This window comes from Chelonoidis abingdonii, chromosome 5 (assembly GCF_003597395.2).
Source record: "Chelonoidis abingdonii isolate Lonesome George chromosome 5, CheloAbing_2.0, whole genome shotgun sequence".
Taxonomy (NCBI): Eukaryota; Metazoa; Chordata; order Testudines; family Testudinidae; genus Chelonoidis; species Chelonoidis abingdonii.
Genome location: NC_133773.1, coordinates 60,799,039 through 60,813,939, shown reverse-complemented (window position 1 = coordinate 60,813,939; position 14,901 = coordinate 60,799,039). Strand labels below are relative to the sequence as shown.

Below are 14,901 nucleotides of genomic sequence, written 5' to 3'. Positions count from 1 at the left end.
TAAATCGATTTTAACAGCGTTAAATCGATTTAACACTGCACCCGTCCACACTACACTGCTCTTTAAATCGATTTAAAGGGCTCTTTAAATCGATTTCTGTACTCCTCCCCAACGAGAGGAGTAATGCTAAAATCAATATTATTATATCAGAATAGTGTTAGTGTGGACGGAAATCGACGTTATTGGCCTCCGGGAGGTATCCCACAGTGCACCACTGACTGCTCTGGACAGCAATCAGAACTCAGAGGCACTGGCCAGGTAAAACAGGAAAAGCCCCGCGAACTTTTGAATTCAATTTCCTGTTTGGCCAGCGTGGAGCTCTGATCAGCACAGGTGACCACGCAGAGCTCATCAGCACAGGTAACAATGCAGTCTCCTGAGAATCGAAAAAGAGCACCAGCATGGACCGCACAAGAGGTACTCGATCTGATCGCTATATGGGGAGAGGATTCAGTGCTAACAGAACTCCGTTCGACAAGACGAAATGAAAAAATATTTGAAAGAATTTCAAAGTCTATGACGGGAAAAGGCCACAGCAGGGACTCAGTGCAGTGCAGAGTAAAAGTTAAGGAGCTCAGACAGGCATACCAGAAAACCAGAGAAGCAAACGGAAGGTCTGGGTCAGGGCCGAAAACATGCCGCTTCTATGCTGAGCTGCATGCAATTTTAGGGGGCTGCGCAACCAGTACCCCACCCCTGGCCGTGGATTCAGAGGTCGGGGTTGTAATATCAACCATGGATGAGGATTCTGCGGAGGGGGAAGATGAGGAGGAAGAGGAAGAGGAGGAAGAGCTTGCTGAGAGCACACAGCACTCCATTAGCCCCAACAGCCAGGAGCTTTTTGTGACCCCAGAATTACCCTCCCAGCCCACCCAAGCCACTAGCCCAGACAGTGAAGCCATGGAAGCGACCTCTGGTGAGTGTACCTTTGTAAATATCAAACATGGTTTAAAACAAGCGTTTTTTTAATGATTGATTTGCCATCAGGGCTTGTGATGCATTCGCAGCCAGTAAAGTTACAGGAAAAGTTGTTAACATGTCTGGGGATGGAGCGAAAATCCTCCAAAGAAATCTCCATGAATCGCTCTTGGAGGTACTCAAAAAGCCTTTGCAGAAGATTTCTGGGCAAGGCGGCCTTATCCGGTCCCCCATTGTAGGACACTTTTCTCGCCATGCATGTAACAAGTAATTCGGTATCATTGCTTCACAAAGCACAGCTGCGTATGCTCCTGGTGACTGCTGGCATTCAAGAAACATACGTTCTGCATCTTGCGCTGTTATTCTCAGGAGAGTTATATCATTCATTGTAACCTGGTTGAAATTCAGGAATTTAATTAGGGGGGCATACATACATGGCGATTTTCCTACCCTACTGGGCTGCCGCTTAAATCAAATCCTTCCTTGCACGTAGCAAAGTGGGGGGGGGAGGAAGGATAGCGCTGAGCTTTTCTGCGTTTGGCGAGCAGGAATCTTCCCAGCTACCAGCCACGCGGGTGCGGGGGGGGGAAGGAAGGAGGGGGATGATTACCAGTGATCTTACATGATAGCAGCCATGCGGTGGGGGAGGAGGGGAAAGGGGGGGGGTTGGGGTCTGCTGGTTCCTCTTAACAGGAACAAGGCATCGTAGGCACTGTGTATATGAAGGCTGGAGAAGTCAAACATAAAGCCTTACCATGGCCGCATGGAAGCTGAATTATGATGCCTGGACCTGCGTCTGTGAGATCTGCAACACCAGAGCCACAGGCACTCAATATTAAACGATGCAAAATGCGACCTTGTAGTGAAATCACATGTGCTATGTAAGGTGGATAGTGTTATTCACTGTGAAAAGAGTACAAGCATTGTTCTGTAAAATGTATCTTTTTACATACTTCTCTCCCTGTTTTCCCTCCCCCATGCAGCTGCACAGTTGTCCAGCCTCCCTACCCCATCCCGAAGGCTAGCTCAGATAAGGCGGAGGAGGAAGAGAACGCGAGATGAAATGTTCTCAGAAATCATGGAAGTAACCCGCAGTGAAAGAGCTCATCAGAATGAGTGGAAGGACGTGCTAGCAAAGTACAGGAAAGATGCCAGTGAACGGGAGGATAGGAGAGACGCTCGAGATGAGAGATGAGATCAGAGGTGGCAGGAAGATCAGAGGTGTAGGCAGGAAGATCAGCGGTGGCGGGATGCAACGCTGGAGCTGCTGCGTGATCAAACTGATATCCTCGACGCATGGTGGATCTTCAGGAAGAGCAGCGGGGTCACAGAGTGCCGCTGCAGCCCCTGTGTAACCACCCTCAACCCTCCCCATGTTCCATATCTCCCTCACCCAGACGTGTAAGAACGCGTGGGGGAAGGCTTTCTGCACCCGCCACTCCACCCCGTGGACAGTCCAACCAAAAGGCTGTCATTACGTTGAAATGTGCTTAATGGCCTTTTCCTTCCTCCTATCCTCCTCCCAAACCACAGCAGGCAGGGATACCTTGATAATTCTCTGCCTCTTTTTATAATTACTTTTTAATAAAGAATACATCCAAAGGGGAGGGTGGGTTGCTTACAGGGAATGCCTTTTAATAAAGAATACATGATTTTTAAACAATACTGAATGACTTTTAATAAAGAATACATGATTTTTTAACCATACTGACTTTATTTCCTTCAGCAAGCTGTAAGCAAAGGGAAGGGTGGGTTGCTTACAGGGAATGAGTCAATCAAGGGGGGAGGGTTCATCAAGGGGAAACAAACACAGCAGTCACACCGTACCCTGGCCCGTGCTGAAACTCGTTTTCAAGGCTTCTCTGATGCGCACCGCCTCCTGGTGTGCTCTTCTAATCGCCCTGGTGTCTGGCTGCTCGTAATCAGCGGCCAGGTGATTTGCCTCAGCCTCCCACCCCGCCATAAAGGTCTCCCCTTACTCTCACAGAGATTGTGGAGCACACAGCAAGCAGCAATAACAAACGGGACATTGGTTTGGCTGAGGTCTGAGCGAGTAAGTAATGTTCGCCAGCGCCCTTTTAAACGGCCAAATGCACATTCTACCACCATCCTGCACTTGCTCAGCCTGTAGTTAAACAGCTCCTGACCACTGTCCAGGCTGCCTGTGTATGGCTTCATGAGCCATGGCATCAAGGGGTAGGCTGGGTCACCCAGGATAACGACAGGCATCTCAACATCCCCAACTGTTATTTTCTGGTCTGGGAAGTAATTCCCTTGCTGCAGCCGTTTAAACAGAGTTGTGCTTTGAAGACGCGAGCGTCATGAACCCTTCCTGGCCATCCCACGTGGATGTTGGTGAAACGTCCCTTGTGATCCACCAGTGCTTGCAGCACCATTGAAAAGTACCCCTTGCGGTTTATGTACTGGGTGCCCTGGTGCTCGGGGCCAAGATAGGGATATGGGTTCCATCTATGGCCCCCCCACAGTTAGGGAATCCCATTGCAGCAAAGCCATCCACTATGACCTGCACGTTTCCCAGAGTCACAACCTTTCGTAGCAGCAGCTTAACGATTGCTTTGGCTACTTGCATCACAGCAGCCCCCACAGTAGATTTTCCCACTCCAAATTGATTCCCGACTGACCGGTAGCTGTCTGGAGTTGCAAGCTTCCAGAGGGCTATTGCCACTCGCTTCTCCACTGTGAGGGCTGCTCTCATCTTAGTATTATGGCGTTTCAGGGCAGGGGAAAGCAAGTCACAAAGTTCAAAGAAAGTGCTCTTACGCATGCGAAAGTTTTGCAGCCACTGCGAATCGTCCCACACCTGCAAAACTATGCGGTCCCACCAGTCTGTGCTTGTTTCCCGCGCCCAAAATCGGCGTTCAATGGGTAGAACCTGCCCCATTACCAGCAGTAGCTCCAAAACGCAGGGGCCCGCGGTTAGGAAGAATTCAGTGTCCATGTCTCATCGCTCTCGTCGCTGCGCTGCCGTAGCTGCCTCCTCCTCTCCTGCCTTTGCAGTTCATGGTTCACCATAGACAGCACGAGAATGCGCGAGGTGTTTACAACATCCACGATAGCGTTACTGATCTGAGCAGGGTCCCTGCTTGCTGTGCTATGGCGTTTGCTCAGTTCACTCAGGGAAAAAGGCACGAAACGGTTGTCTGCTGCTTTCACAAAGGGAGGGGTGAGGCTGTACCCAGAACCACCCACGACAATGATTTTTGCCCCATCAGGCACTGGGCTCTCAACCCAGAATTCCAAGGGGCGGGGGGAGACTGCGGGAACTATGGGATAGCTACTGAATAGCTACCCACAGTGCACCACTCCAGAAATCGACGTTAGCCTCGGACCATGGACGCACACCACCGAATTAATGTTCCTAGTGTGGACGCGCACAATCGACTTTATAATATCTGTTTTATAAAATCGGTTTAAGCTAATGCAAATTTAGCCCGTAGTGTAGACGTAGCCTAAGTCTCTCCTCTTACTTCCCATTCCCACACTTTGGAAACTAGCCAAAATCCCCTCCCCCTGGACTCCTTTGCCCACCTCCAATTTCTTTCATGTCTCCCCTTATCCTTATGGCAACCTCTCTCAAAATGGTGCCACCTGTTTCAGGAAGCATTCAAGATCTGAAGACTACACCCTGCTCTGTTCGGGGTCATTATAATCTGTATCCTCTCATTCCTTGAGACTGTGAGCTGTTTGGGGAATGGACTTGTGTTCATTTGGCACATTTTACCCTTATACAGCAGAGTTTGTATTTTACAGCCCTATAACAGAGCATCAAGCACCAAATTCCATTTTTGTCTGTTCACATAGTAGGGGGAAAAGATTTCCCAGAATTTGTTGAGGCTCTAGTTTTCCTTTATCACCTGAACTGTTTCTCAACAGAGATGGATTATGAAGATAACACACAATTATCCACACTCTTCTATCATCAGCTGGCATTTACTTGCATTAGCAGTACAAACAATTTAAAGACAGTTCAAAGTTTACAAGAGTGGAGAAAGAGGAGACTTGTCTCTTTCCTCAACCCCTGGATATCCTACAGCAGTGGTTCTCAACCAGGGATATGTGGAGGTTTTCTAGGGGTTATGTCAACTCATCTAACTATTTCCCTAGTTTTATAAGAAGCTACATGAAAAGCACTAGCAAAATCAGTATAAAAACTAAAATTTCATACAGACCATAACTTGTTTATACTGCTCTATATAGTATATCAGTGTTTCTCAACTTGTGAGCCACAATTTATTTCAGAATTATATGGTAAAAACGAGAAAGTAAGCAATTTTTCAGTAACAGTGTATTGTGACACTTTTATGTTTTTATGTGTCTAATTTTGTAAGCAGGTAGTTTAAGTTAGGAGAAACTTGAGGGTATGCAAGACAAATCTGCCTCCTGAAAGGGGTACAGTAATCTGAAAAGGTTGAGAACCACTGTCCTACAGTGAAGCCAATACTGACAGCCTGCCATGCACAGCTCTCTGGTCACATGGTACTGGCTCTCTTTGTTTCCAGAGGTTAAGTTGCATTGCAAGATAGCTAAAAATACACTAAAATGCTTCCCTAATATTAATTCCCCATGTAAACAATTGCTGTAGTTGCCCCAGGAATGCTATGATTGTCAACAGGCGGAGAGGCAATCCATGGGATTGTGAATGGAGAGGAAAGTAGTTCACTTCGCACTCCATCAGTTAAGATGTAGTCCACTCCATGAAAATGCTGGAGAATGTGCGCTGTAAGTTCCAGTCCAGGTTCTTTATTAAAGTTAAATGGCTGTCTGATATGTCCAGTAAGGTTGTGTTCTTGAGCCCAGTTTCCAGAAGACAGTTGTCCACAACCTAAAAACCCACCATCCAGTCTTAAAGAGATCAAAAAGTTTACTGGTCACAGAGACTGAACTACTCTCTCATCACTACACGCATTCCCCCACACAATAGGGCTGATGCACATTAGCAGGAAAACTCTCTCTTCAACAAACATTCCTGTTACGTATTTTATGCATACACTAGGCTACTTTTGAAGACTCTTCTTTTGGCAAAATTCAGAAGCATTAAGTTCACTAAGGTGGGGAAAAAAAGCATCTAGTATTAATTACATTTTTCCTACTGATACCACATAATTGGACAATGCCTAGGTAATACCTTTCAGTTTATCAGCTGAAAAACTTTGTACCACAGAAAATAAATGCCTATGTATTGTTAAACTGTAAATAAATACACTTTAAGTCACAGGAGGAGGAGAAATCAACACCATAATGCTAGGGAGAATAATATCAATTCAACTTGTATGTGGCATGTACCAATGCCAAAAAAAAACCTATGGAAATAAAGTGGTAGACTATTCACTTTCATTATGGCAGATATTCATAATAAATTAATTTAGCCAAAGTCCTATTTGGCAGCAATTCCATAGAACAGTGGTACACGTTCCTTTGCAGGTACTCAGAGGTCTTCCACATCAACTCATCCAGATATTTGCCTAGTTTTACAACAGGCTACACAAAAAGCACTAACTAAAATTTTATAGACAATGACTTGTTTATACTGCTTTATACACTGAAATGTAAGTGCAATATTTATATTCCAATGTATTTATTTCAGAATTATATGGCAAAAATAAGTAAGCAATTTTTCAGTAACAGTGTACTGTGACAGATTTGTATTTTTAGGTCTGATTTTGTAAGCAAGTGAGGTGAAACTTGGAGATACACAAGACAAATCAGACTCCTGAAAAGGTACAGTGGTCTGGAAAGATTGAGAGCTACTGCCCTAGAAGACCAAAATAAATTAAAACAAGGAACCTATTAAGTTGTATCCACTAGAAGCAATGTATTAAAATTATTGTTCTATTTCAGAAAGTTTTTGTTTGTTTGTTTGTTTTTTAAAAAAAGATACACTGTAGCTTTAAAAAAAAAAAAAGAGGGGTTGCAAATCTTTGTGCCAATTGTCCATCATGTAGAAGAGCGGACAGTTCCCCATCCCCTCACATCATGTCTGCCTTCCATCAAAGGTTTGGACCTCAAAACTAGCTGATTCCATCAGATTCATACCAAGCCCAGAGCCATCAGCTGGCTCTCTGTCCTGCAGTCCTCTTCTGGCCCCCTCGAATACAATACAGTCCTCTTCTGATCCGCATCAATATAGTCTCTGGCAGAGAACTCCCACTGCTCAAAACCCACAAGTAGCATGGAGAGGAATATGCCAACTTAAAGAGACAGCATCAACCCAGATAATTTAAAAGAGTTATGTTTTCCGATCGAATACTCTTTAAATAGTATGTCCTCAGTGGGTTTTTTTAAATTCCTTTAAAAATTCTTTAAAACAATTAAGGTTTTTTTCCCCCTGAATCCAACTGATGCTTAGAAGGGTCTTTCACACAAGCTCAAGAGCACCAAGAAACATGCTCAGGAGTTTCTCCCTTCTTAGGGTTGCCAGGTGTCCAGTTTTCAACCAGAATGCCTGGTTAAAAAGGGACGCTGGCGGCTCTGGGAACCCACCCAATGGGACCTGTAGGAGCGGTGCCTGCGGGTGGGGGCAGAGCGCAGAGGCCCCTGGCTGCATGCCTCAGCCTGTAGAACTGATAAATGAAATTGTTTTTAACTGTTCACTTTATTAATGTAATTTCTGTTCACCATTTATTACACTTGTCTATATTGAAACTTCTGTTCACTGTTTGCCATATTATAATTCAAACCCCATTTTAAAACGCTCACTCCATTTTGTAAAAGCTTCCTCCACCTTCATTTTTGCAAACCCTGCTGTAATCTTATTAGTTTAGTTTAGATGTGTGAATGAGGCATGTATGTATGAGTGATAGAATTAACCTCCACTGCCAGCCTGACCTGATGAGATAAAGTTCAAATACCAGTGGCTGAAGACCTACACAACAGCCCTAAACAAAGTAAGAAGCATCCACCCTAAAAAGAAAAGGACAAAAGAAACAACAGAAGGAAGATCAAAGCCAGGTTCAAGGCTGAAAGTCACGCCTGCAATTGACGGGTGATCAATCACCAAACCCGGAGGCAGGGTGACACAGCAAGACCTATAGACTTTGAATCCAAACTAAAAGCCTATAAAAAAAGGGGGGTGAGATGACAGACTTTGGGTAACATTCTGCTATCAACATCGAGGGGCATTGGTGCGCGCCCGACAGACCCGGCTCCTCCTCGCGCCCAGCTTTCCTGGCCAGTTAGCTGCCACGAGCTACGATCCCCAGCTGTGAACTCAAGCCACAAACTCAAGCTACAATCGGGACTGGTAACTATCCAGCAGCTGCAGAACATTTGGTGTGTGTGTGCGCATGTGTGAGTGTATGCGTATAAGTATTAAGGTATTTGCTAGTAGTTATAGATCATAATAAATGTGGCATCTTTGTCTTGACCCCTAAAATGATCCTGTGTAGTTTTGTCTGTACAACAAGCCTAGGAGGCAGAGGAACATGTCACCGCTTCTGGGAGCCACCCAAGGTAAGCGCTGCCCAGAGCCCGCACCCCTCACTCCCTCCCACACCCCACACCCTGCCCTAGTACCTGAGCTCCCTCCAACACCTAAACTCCCTCCTGGAGCCCGCACCCCTCCCACACCCCAACCCTAGCCCTGAGCCCCCTCCCGCACTCTGAACCCCTCATTTTTGCCCCACTCTAGAGCCTGCACCTCCAACCGGCGCCCTCCCCCCCACTGCATCCCAACCCCCTGCTCCCCCAGAGTCCCCTCCTGCACCTCAAATGCCTCATCCCCAGCCTGACCCCAGAGCCTGCACCCCACTGCCGGAGACCTCACCCCCTCCCCCTACATCCCAACCCTCTGTCCCAGCCTGATGACAGGGAGCGAGAGTGAGCAACAGAGGGAGGGGGGATGGAGCAGGGCAGAACCTCAGCTGGGGCAAGGATGTTCAGGTTTTTTTGCAATCTATCCCTTCCTCCCATCAGGCTTTGCACACTTCTGCCCACCCCACTGCCTCTTCCATCTAAGCTCTGGTGCTGCAACTAAAACACTGCAGCAGCAAAACAGTAAAACTGTCACTATTCAAAGTGCTATCAAATGCCCACAATAAAAGGCTTGGTTTATGGTTAGTTTCTTGAATTGCTCAGTTGTAGTTATCCTGAGGGGAGGGTGTTACCTGTAACACCAGTTACAGCTTCCCCTCCCCCCTACGTGTCTCATATCCTGGTAAGACTGGTCATAAAACAAGATTGTAAACTGCACTGCAGTACTTAAGACAATAGGCCCTGAACTCTAACTGGGGCCTCTACGTGCTATTATAATACAAAGGTTGCTTGTTTACAAGCAAAGGAAGTCCTCAACATTATGACTTACAAAATGTCCAATTTGGTATTTTCCTTTGACCCATTTGCAAATTGTTTATCACTAGGCAACTGACCAGAAGGGGGTACTGGGGGAAGAACAAGACAAAGTACTCAGCCACACAAAACCAAAGAATATGGCACAGAGGGAAATCCAGAAGCCAGGAAACAAATCCCTTCACCAACCAAAGAATTGAATTTCCAACTTTTTTTTGTTTTTGTTTTTTATTTGGGGGGGAGGAGAGAGTTTGGGGGGATTTTTTGTTGTTTTTTTTTTCTGGGGAGGAAAACAGGCTGGAAGCTCACATAGATGAGCCCCAAGTGTCTGGAATTAAGTTGGCCAAAAACAGATAAGCCTTTTAGCATACTTTTAAGAGCAACCAACAGTAGAGTCCAGCAGACCTCCAAAACTAGAAGCAGGTACCAGGGACTGAAATAACATTGTAGCGAACAACCCCACATTAGAGGGAGATGAGCTATACCATCTAATGCCTTCTTTTCTGTTATATCATGTGCTTGACACTGTGCACAACACAAAATTTAAAAGCCAAGTGTCTTGCAAAAATCTTTGTTTCTGCATCAACATAATGGTTGATTGGACCCCATTTCACTAACTCAGTGCTGCAGCAGAGCCAGAAGAATAACCACAAAATACTCAGTGTTTGAATAAAGGTCTACAAAAAGCCAAATGCTATAATTTTCTTTTGATAAAGGAGTAGATTTTAAAAGGATGTTTATAAAATAAACACGTCTCTCCAAATCAGACAGGTTTAAAGGTAAGTTTTGGATCTGAAACCTCAACAAGCAGGGTCCTGGAAAATGGCCAAATGTAGGTGCCTCAAGTTTACATGAATTAGCCTGTTTAATTTCCAGGAGAAAAGATGCATCTTAGTTTAGCATGGGAAAAGACTAGTCCCTTTTCCAGTTCACAGATCTTTGATTACTAACTACTACTAGGCTCCAATTCTTGGAACAAAATTGAACAGTTCCACTGTATTTGAGGATACAGTGATTTCAAAAGGTGGATTCAGCTACACTGGGGCCCTGGGCACAATGAACATTTGTGACTCCATATCCTCACCCCCACCGTGGGGCCCCACCCCCTGCTCCTGCCCTTCCCCCAGGGCTCCACCCCCTGGCTTGGCGAGAAGTCAAGCCACGGTAAGAGCAGAGCTGCCTAGGGAGCCAGGCCACTTTGGAGAGCCCTGGACCCGCCACCTGCCTTGGGCAGCATGGCCTGCGGGGCAGGGACAAGGGCTGGGGGGCTGCTCTCAGGCACCTTGGCCCCCTGCCCAAGGCAGGTGCAGGGTCTGGGGCTGGACTTTACTCAATATACTTTTAAGAAATTATTTTGCTTTTGGAGTGTACCAAATGGCAGGTACCTATAACAAACAAACCAACCAACCAACCACCCACCCACCCACCCACCCCACACTCACTAAGGTTACACAACCACCCACTTTCCAAACTGGAGCACTGAATGACATCACTCTTATCAGAAAAAATAAGGGAATAAAATAAGAATTCATGGAAATACTGGACACTGGAAAAAGTACATTAGTTATAAAAAGTTACAGAGTGAAATCTGTACCTCACAAAATCAATGGAGTTTTGACGTGGACTTAAGCAAGGCCAGGATTTCACACATGGTTTAATATACTGAAATGTGTTATCACAGTAATGTCTACCTTTTTTATATTTGTAAGACGTTGGATTCAACCAATATTCTGGAATACTAGGTGCTGAACAGCAGCTAGGGGCTGTGGATGGGAACGGTCACATTTTCAGTGCCGATCAAGCTTGTCATGTACAGTAGATAAATATAAGACAAATAAAACTCCATAAAGGTTAGTCAAAGTCAAAACCTTTTCCTCTTTCACTTTCTTCCTGTAATATGAAGGACACTGGAAACTGTAACAACAACTTTAATATAATAAAATAATATAATAACTATACAGACACTACCTGGGTTACACAAACCCAACTTACGGGAATCTGCACTTACAGGAAAAAGTTCCATAAGCATTGGGGGGGGGGGGGAGGGAAGGACAGGTGCGTAATAGTCAGAGATACATTCCTCACTTACACAAAATTCAACTTTTGCAAGGTTTTCCGGAATGGAACACTTGCGTAAGTCGGGAACCATCTGTAATAACAAGGATTTGGGGGAGGGGAGTGGGGAAAAAAGAGAGGGGGCCAAGGAGTAGTAGTATTTCTGTGAAAGAAGCAATAACCAGGTCCCTTTTCCACAATAAACTCTGAGCCCATGGTATCACCATAAGAGGATACTGAACTGCATTCGAAATGAAAAGTTTGCCTTAGAGATTCAACTGCACCCTGTGTCCATTTTCTATAACCTACACCATCCAAGCTAGCGCTAGGAAAGATGAACAGTAACATACACTGAACCAAGCAATTTCCTGTCCTTGGAAGAAAATATTGACATCTATTTGGGTAGAAATTTATATTTATATATATTCTCACACACACACACACACACACACACACGGCCACCATTCCCCCCCACCCCCCAAAAAGACCACCACAAAAATACCAAAAAACACATTATAACCTGAAACATGGTAACAAACAAAAGAACCACAGGTGAATCTTGAAACATGAAGAGTTTGCACATATTCCACTTACTGTATATACTCATTCATAAGCCAAATATTTTTGGTAAAAAAGTGACATCAAAAAGCGGGAGTTGGCTTATAAATGAGTCTACACCAAAATTTGATGACTTCAAACTCTGTGGAATCACTGAATTGAATATCAAATGCATTGTCATTTTGTTTACCCGGAACGTCTGCAGGCATGGAGCCCCTCAGCTCCCTGTGGCCACGGTTCACCATTCCCAGCCAAAGGGAGTTGCGAGAAGTGTTGCGCAGCTCCCATGGGCTCGGAACGGCAAACCATGGCCACTGGCAGCTGAGGGATTCCGTGCCTGTGAATGTTCCAGGTAAACAAAACGTCACAAACCGCCAGCGGCTTACCTTGATGGGCTGGGAGCCAAAGTTTTCCAACTCCTGAAATGCAGGGTCGGTTTATAAAAGAGTCATACCATTTTTGATATTTTTACTTATCCATCTTGGGGGATCAGCTTATAAATGAACAAGCTAATGAATGAGTATATACGGTAATTTGACATATGGGATATAGTACAGTAATTAATTAAAAAACAAAACAAAACCATGGGAAAATCCGCCCCACAGTGAACCTGATTTTCAATAATAGTTAAGTACATACATTGTTTAAAGTCTAAAATCTTTTACAGGCCCACATATTTTATCTCTGCTTGCAAACGGTTTTAAAGCTACAGCTTCACTGCTAAACTTGACAGTCATAAAATTAGATCTTCGAAGTATTTACCTCCTTCTCTCTCAAGCAGCTTGAAAAGTCCACTCTGCCAAGCTACCAGTGCGAAGCTTTCCCCGAGCATGAGAGCCTGAAAAAAATATAAGTTTTTAGCTGGAATGTAAATATATCTATTCACTTCAAATTTCAAAGATTAACTGATGCAATGCGGATGTCCTTAGTCTGCAGGACTCCTGCTGTTGCTCATAGCTTTGCTGAGTGACAACAAATTGAAAATAAGACCCTGTCATTTCACTCTGTTATTCATAACACTATGGTAAGAAATGAAATTGTCATGAATTGCATCAATTTCATGCAAATTTGATTTTTCCAATAGTAGGAGGTGGGGAGAAAAATAACTAGAAGGTTAGTATAAAAGAGGCCTCTTTCATGTCCTTTCCTCACAGCAGCTAGAGACAAAAAGTTCCTTACCATATCCAGCAAATAGAGAATGATTACGAAATTCCAAATGTATCATGCATCTTCTAGATATACTATGACACAAAGATGGAGTCCCCAGGCAAGATCCAGGGATAAAAGCTGAACCACCTCTGCCTCATTCTGGTACCCCAGCTAGTGGGATGCGGGATTCTCATCTGTGTTCCCCTTAGACCTTGCTGGTGGGGCTGTTCCACTGTCATCTTTCATAGCTACCTCTGGAGAGAGTTTATTCCTCCTGCTAGTAGAAATCTGGTAGCTTTTTCAAGACTCTTACCCTACAAATTCCAAATGTTCCTGTTTTTAAACAAGATGTAAAATTCATGTTATCTCTGAATATTTAAACATACTCTTCCAAAAATTCTGGACAGATACCACTTCTTGTAATCATTACAAATTGCAAAAGATTGGGTTTAAAAGGCATTAATTCAACCTCAACATTACATGACCTCACAACATTACTGCAACTATCCATAGCTCAGCAGCAGCCCATGTGACCTAAGGAAGCAATCCAGTCTGCCTTGCTGCCATTACAACATAATGTTGTCTCCAGCTGCCATTACTTCACAAAGAACATTGACTTTCTGCTAGTTGATGCACTACACAGGCGGATGTTCAGGTAACACTGAGACCAGCGGTGAGTGTTGTATATAAGTGATTCAAAGCTTAAAACTTCCTAAGATAACATAGCCTCACTGACATATAAAGCATTATCACTTTTACATTGGCATCAGAAGGAATCAGATCATGTTTTCTATATCTTTAATTCATGCAACTAAAAAAAAAAACAAACAAACAACTCATCCATAAATAAAGTAACTCAAGCCAAGTGTTGCTGAATTTTACTCAGGCCTAGGGGAAAGTGTTCACGCAAAAATATATGCCACTGATTCTGCTAGGAACTCTTCCTTGTAGCCAACATATTACATTGTAGTTTATACCAACTAGTAGAGAATACAGGCTACTGGATTGTCAGGGTGGATACAAATCTATAAAAAAAAAAAAGTTTTATTTTGTTTCTTATTTAAAATCAGATATAACGCTTTAAAAGTTTTTTAAAAAATTAATTTAAAATTAAATTTTAAGTTATAACAACTTAAAGCCTAAACTTATTATGATTAAATACATAAAATTGTATTAAAAACAGTACATGCTTGCTACTGAAGAAAGCCAAACCACTGGAAGTCACAGGCTAAGCACCTAGAAACAGAGTTTGTTGAAATGCCAAACGAGCTTCTGACAGCAGTAGCCTCTTGTGCATGTACAGAGAGATACTTTCTTCATTTCAGTTTACTCAATTAGTTCAGTTCAATGACCAGTTGATTCAAAGTTAAGAAACTGAATAGGAGTCGAAAACAAAACTTTCCTGCTTTTTCCTCTTCCAATCTATTAATCAAAACTAAGCATGAGAGGATGAGATCTACTCTTTCTAAAAACCTAGAAGGATGTAGTGACCTAAATTCCCTCTAAGCTGCGCGGCCGCACAGCTGCCAGTAAGCTCAAAACAGTGGCCGAGGCGGGGAGAGGCGCCCCTCCCAGCCTGCCCAGCCCCAGCATGGGCCTGCAGCAGCCGGGGGAGAGGCACCCCTCCCCACCGGCCCCAACACGGAACTGCCCTGGATGTGCCCTGGCTGGGGCTTAGGAGCCCCTCCCTCAGCCCAGCCCAGGCCCACTGGAGCTGCCACAGAGAGGAGCCCCTCCCTTGGCCCAGTCCAGCCAGAGCTGCCACAGCCAGGGAGAGGCACTCTGCCCCGGCCCCGAGCTGTTGCAGGGAGTCCTCTCTCTCCCCCGCAGCCTGTACCCCAAACCCTTCATCCCTGGCCCTACCCTAGAGCCCGCACCCCCAGCTGGAGCTCTCACCCTCCCACATCTCTGCCCCAG

General features: G+C 44.6%; 2 protein-coding genes across 4 annotated transcripts in view; one reads left to right on the top strand and one right to left on the bottom strand.

Annotated features, from left to right (window-relative positions):
- FHIP1A (FHF complex subunit HOOK interacting protein 1A) overlaps positions 1–14,901 on the bottom strand; it is a 161,705-nt gene that overhangs the window by 129,381 nt on the left and 17,423 nt on the right. For 2 of the 3 annotated variants that reach the window (XM_032771281.2, XM_075066323.1), the window contains exon 1: positions 12,598–12,660. The exons of the other annotated variant lie outside the window; for it this stretch is intronic. The gene's annotated coding sequence lies outside the window, so the exon portion shown is untranslated. Of the gene's footprint in view, positions 1–12,597; positions 12,661–14,901 lie in introns of those variants that run through there. 3 annotated transcript variants of the gene reach the window in all.
- LOC142046935 (uncharacterized) lies at positions 47–2,349 on the top strand. Its single transcript, XM_075066781.1, has 2 exons — positions 47–916; positions 1,902–2,349. The coding sequence occupies exons 1-2, from the start codon at positions 367–369 to the stop codon at positions 2,111–2,113; spliced, it is 762 nt and encodes a 253-aa protein (XP_074922882.1). The 5' UTR covers positions 47–366; the 3' UTR covers positions 2,114–2,349.

Excerpts from the sequence above, each read along its gene's own strand:
- LOC142046935 (XM_075066781.1), top strand. The coding sequence starts at position 367 with ATGCAGTCTCCTGAGAATCGAAAAAGAGCACCAGCATGGACCGCACAA. Across the intron at positions 917-1,901 it reads AGCCATGGAAGCGACCTCTG|CTGCACAGTTGTCCAGCCTC; the intron begins GTGAGTGTACCT and ends TCCCCCATGCAG.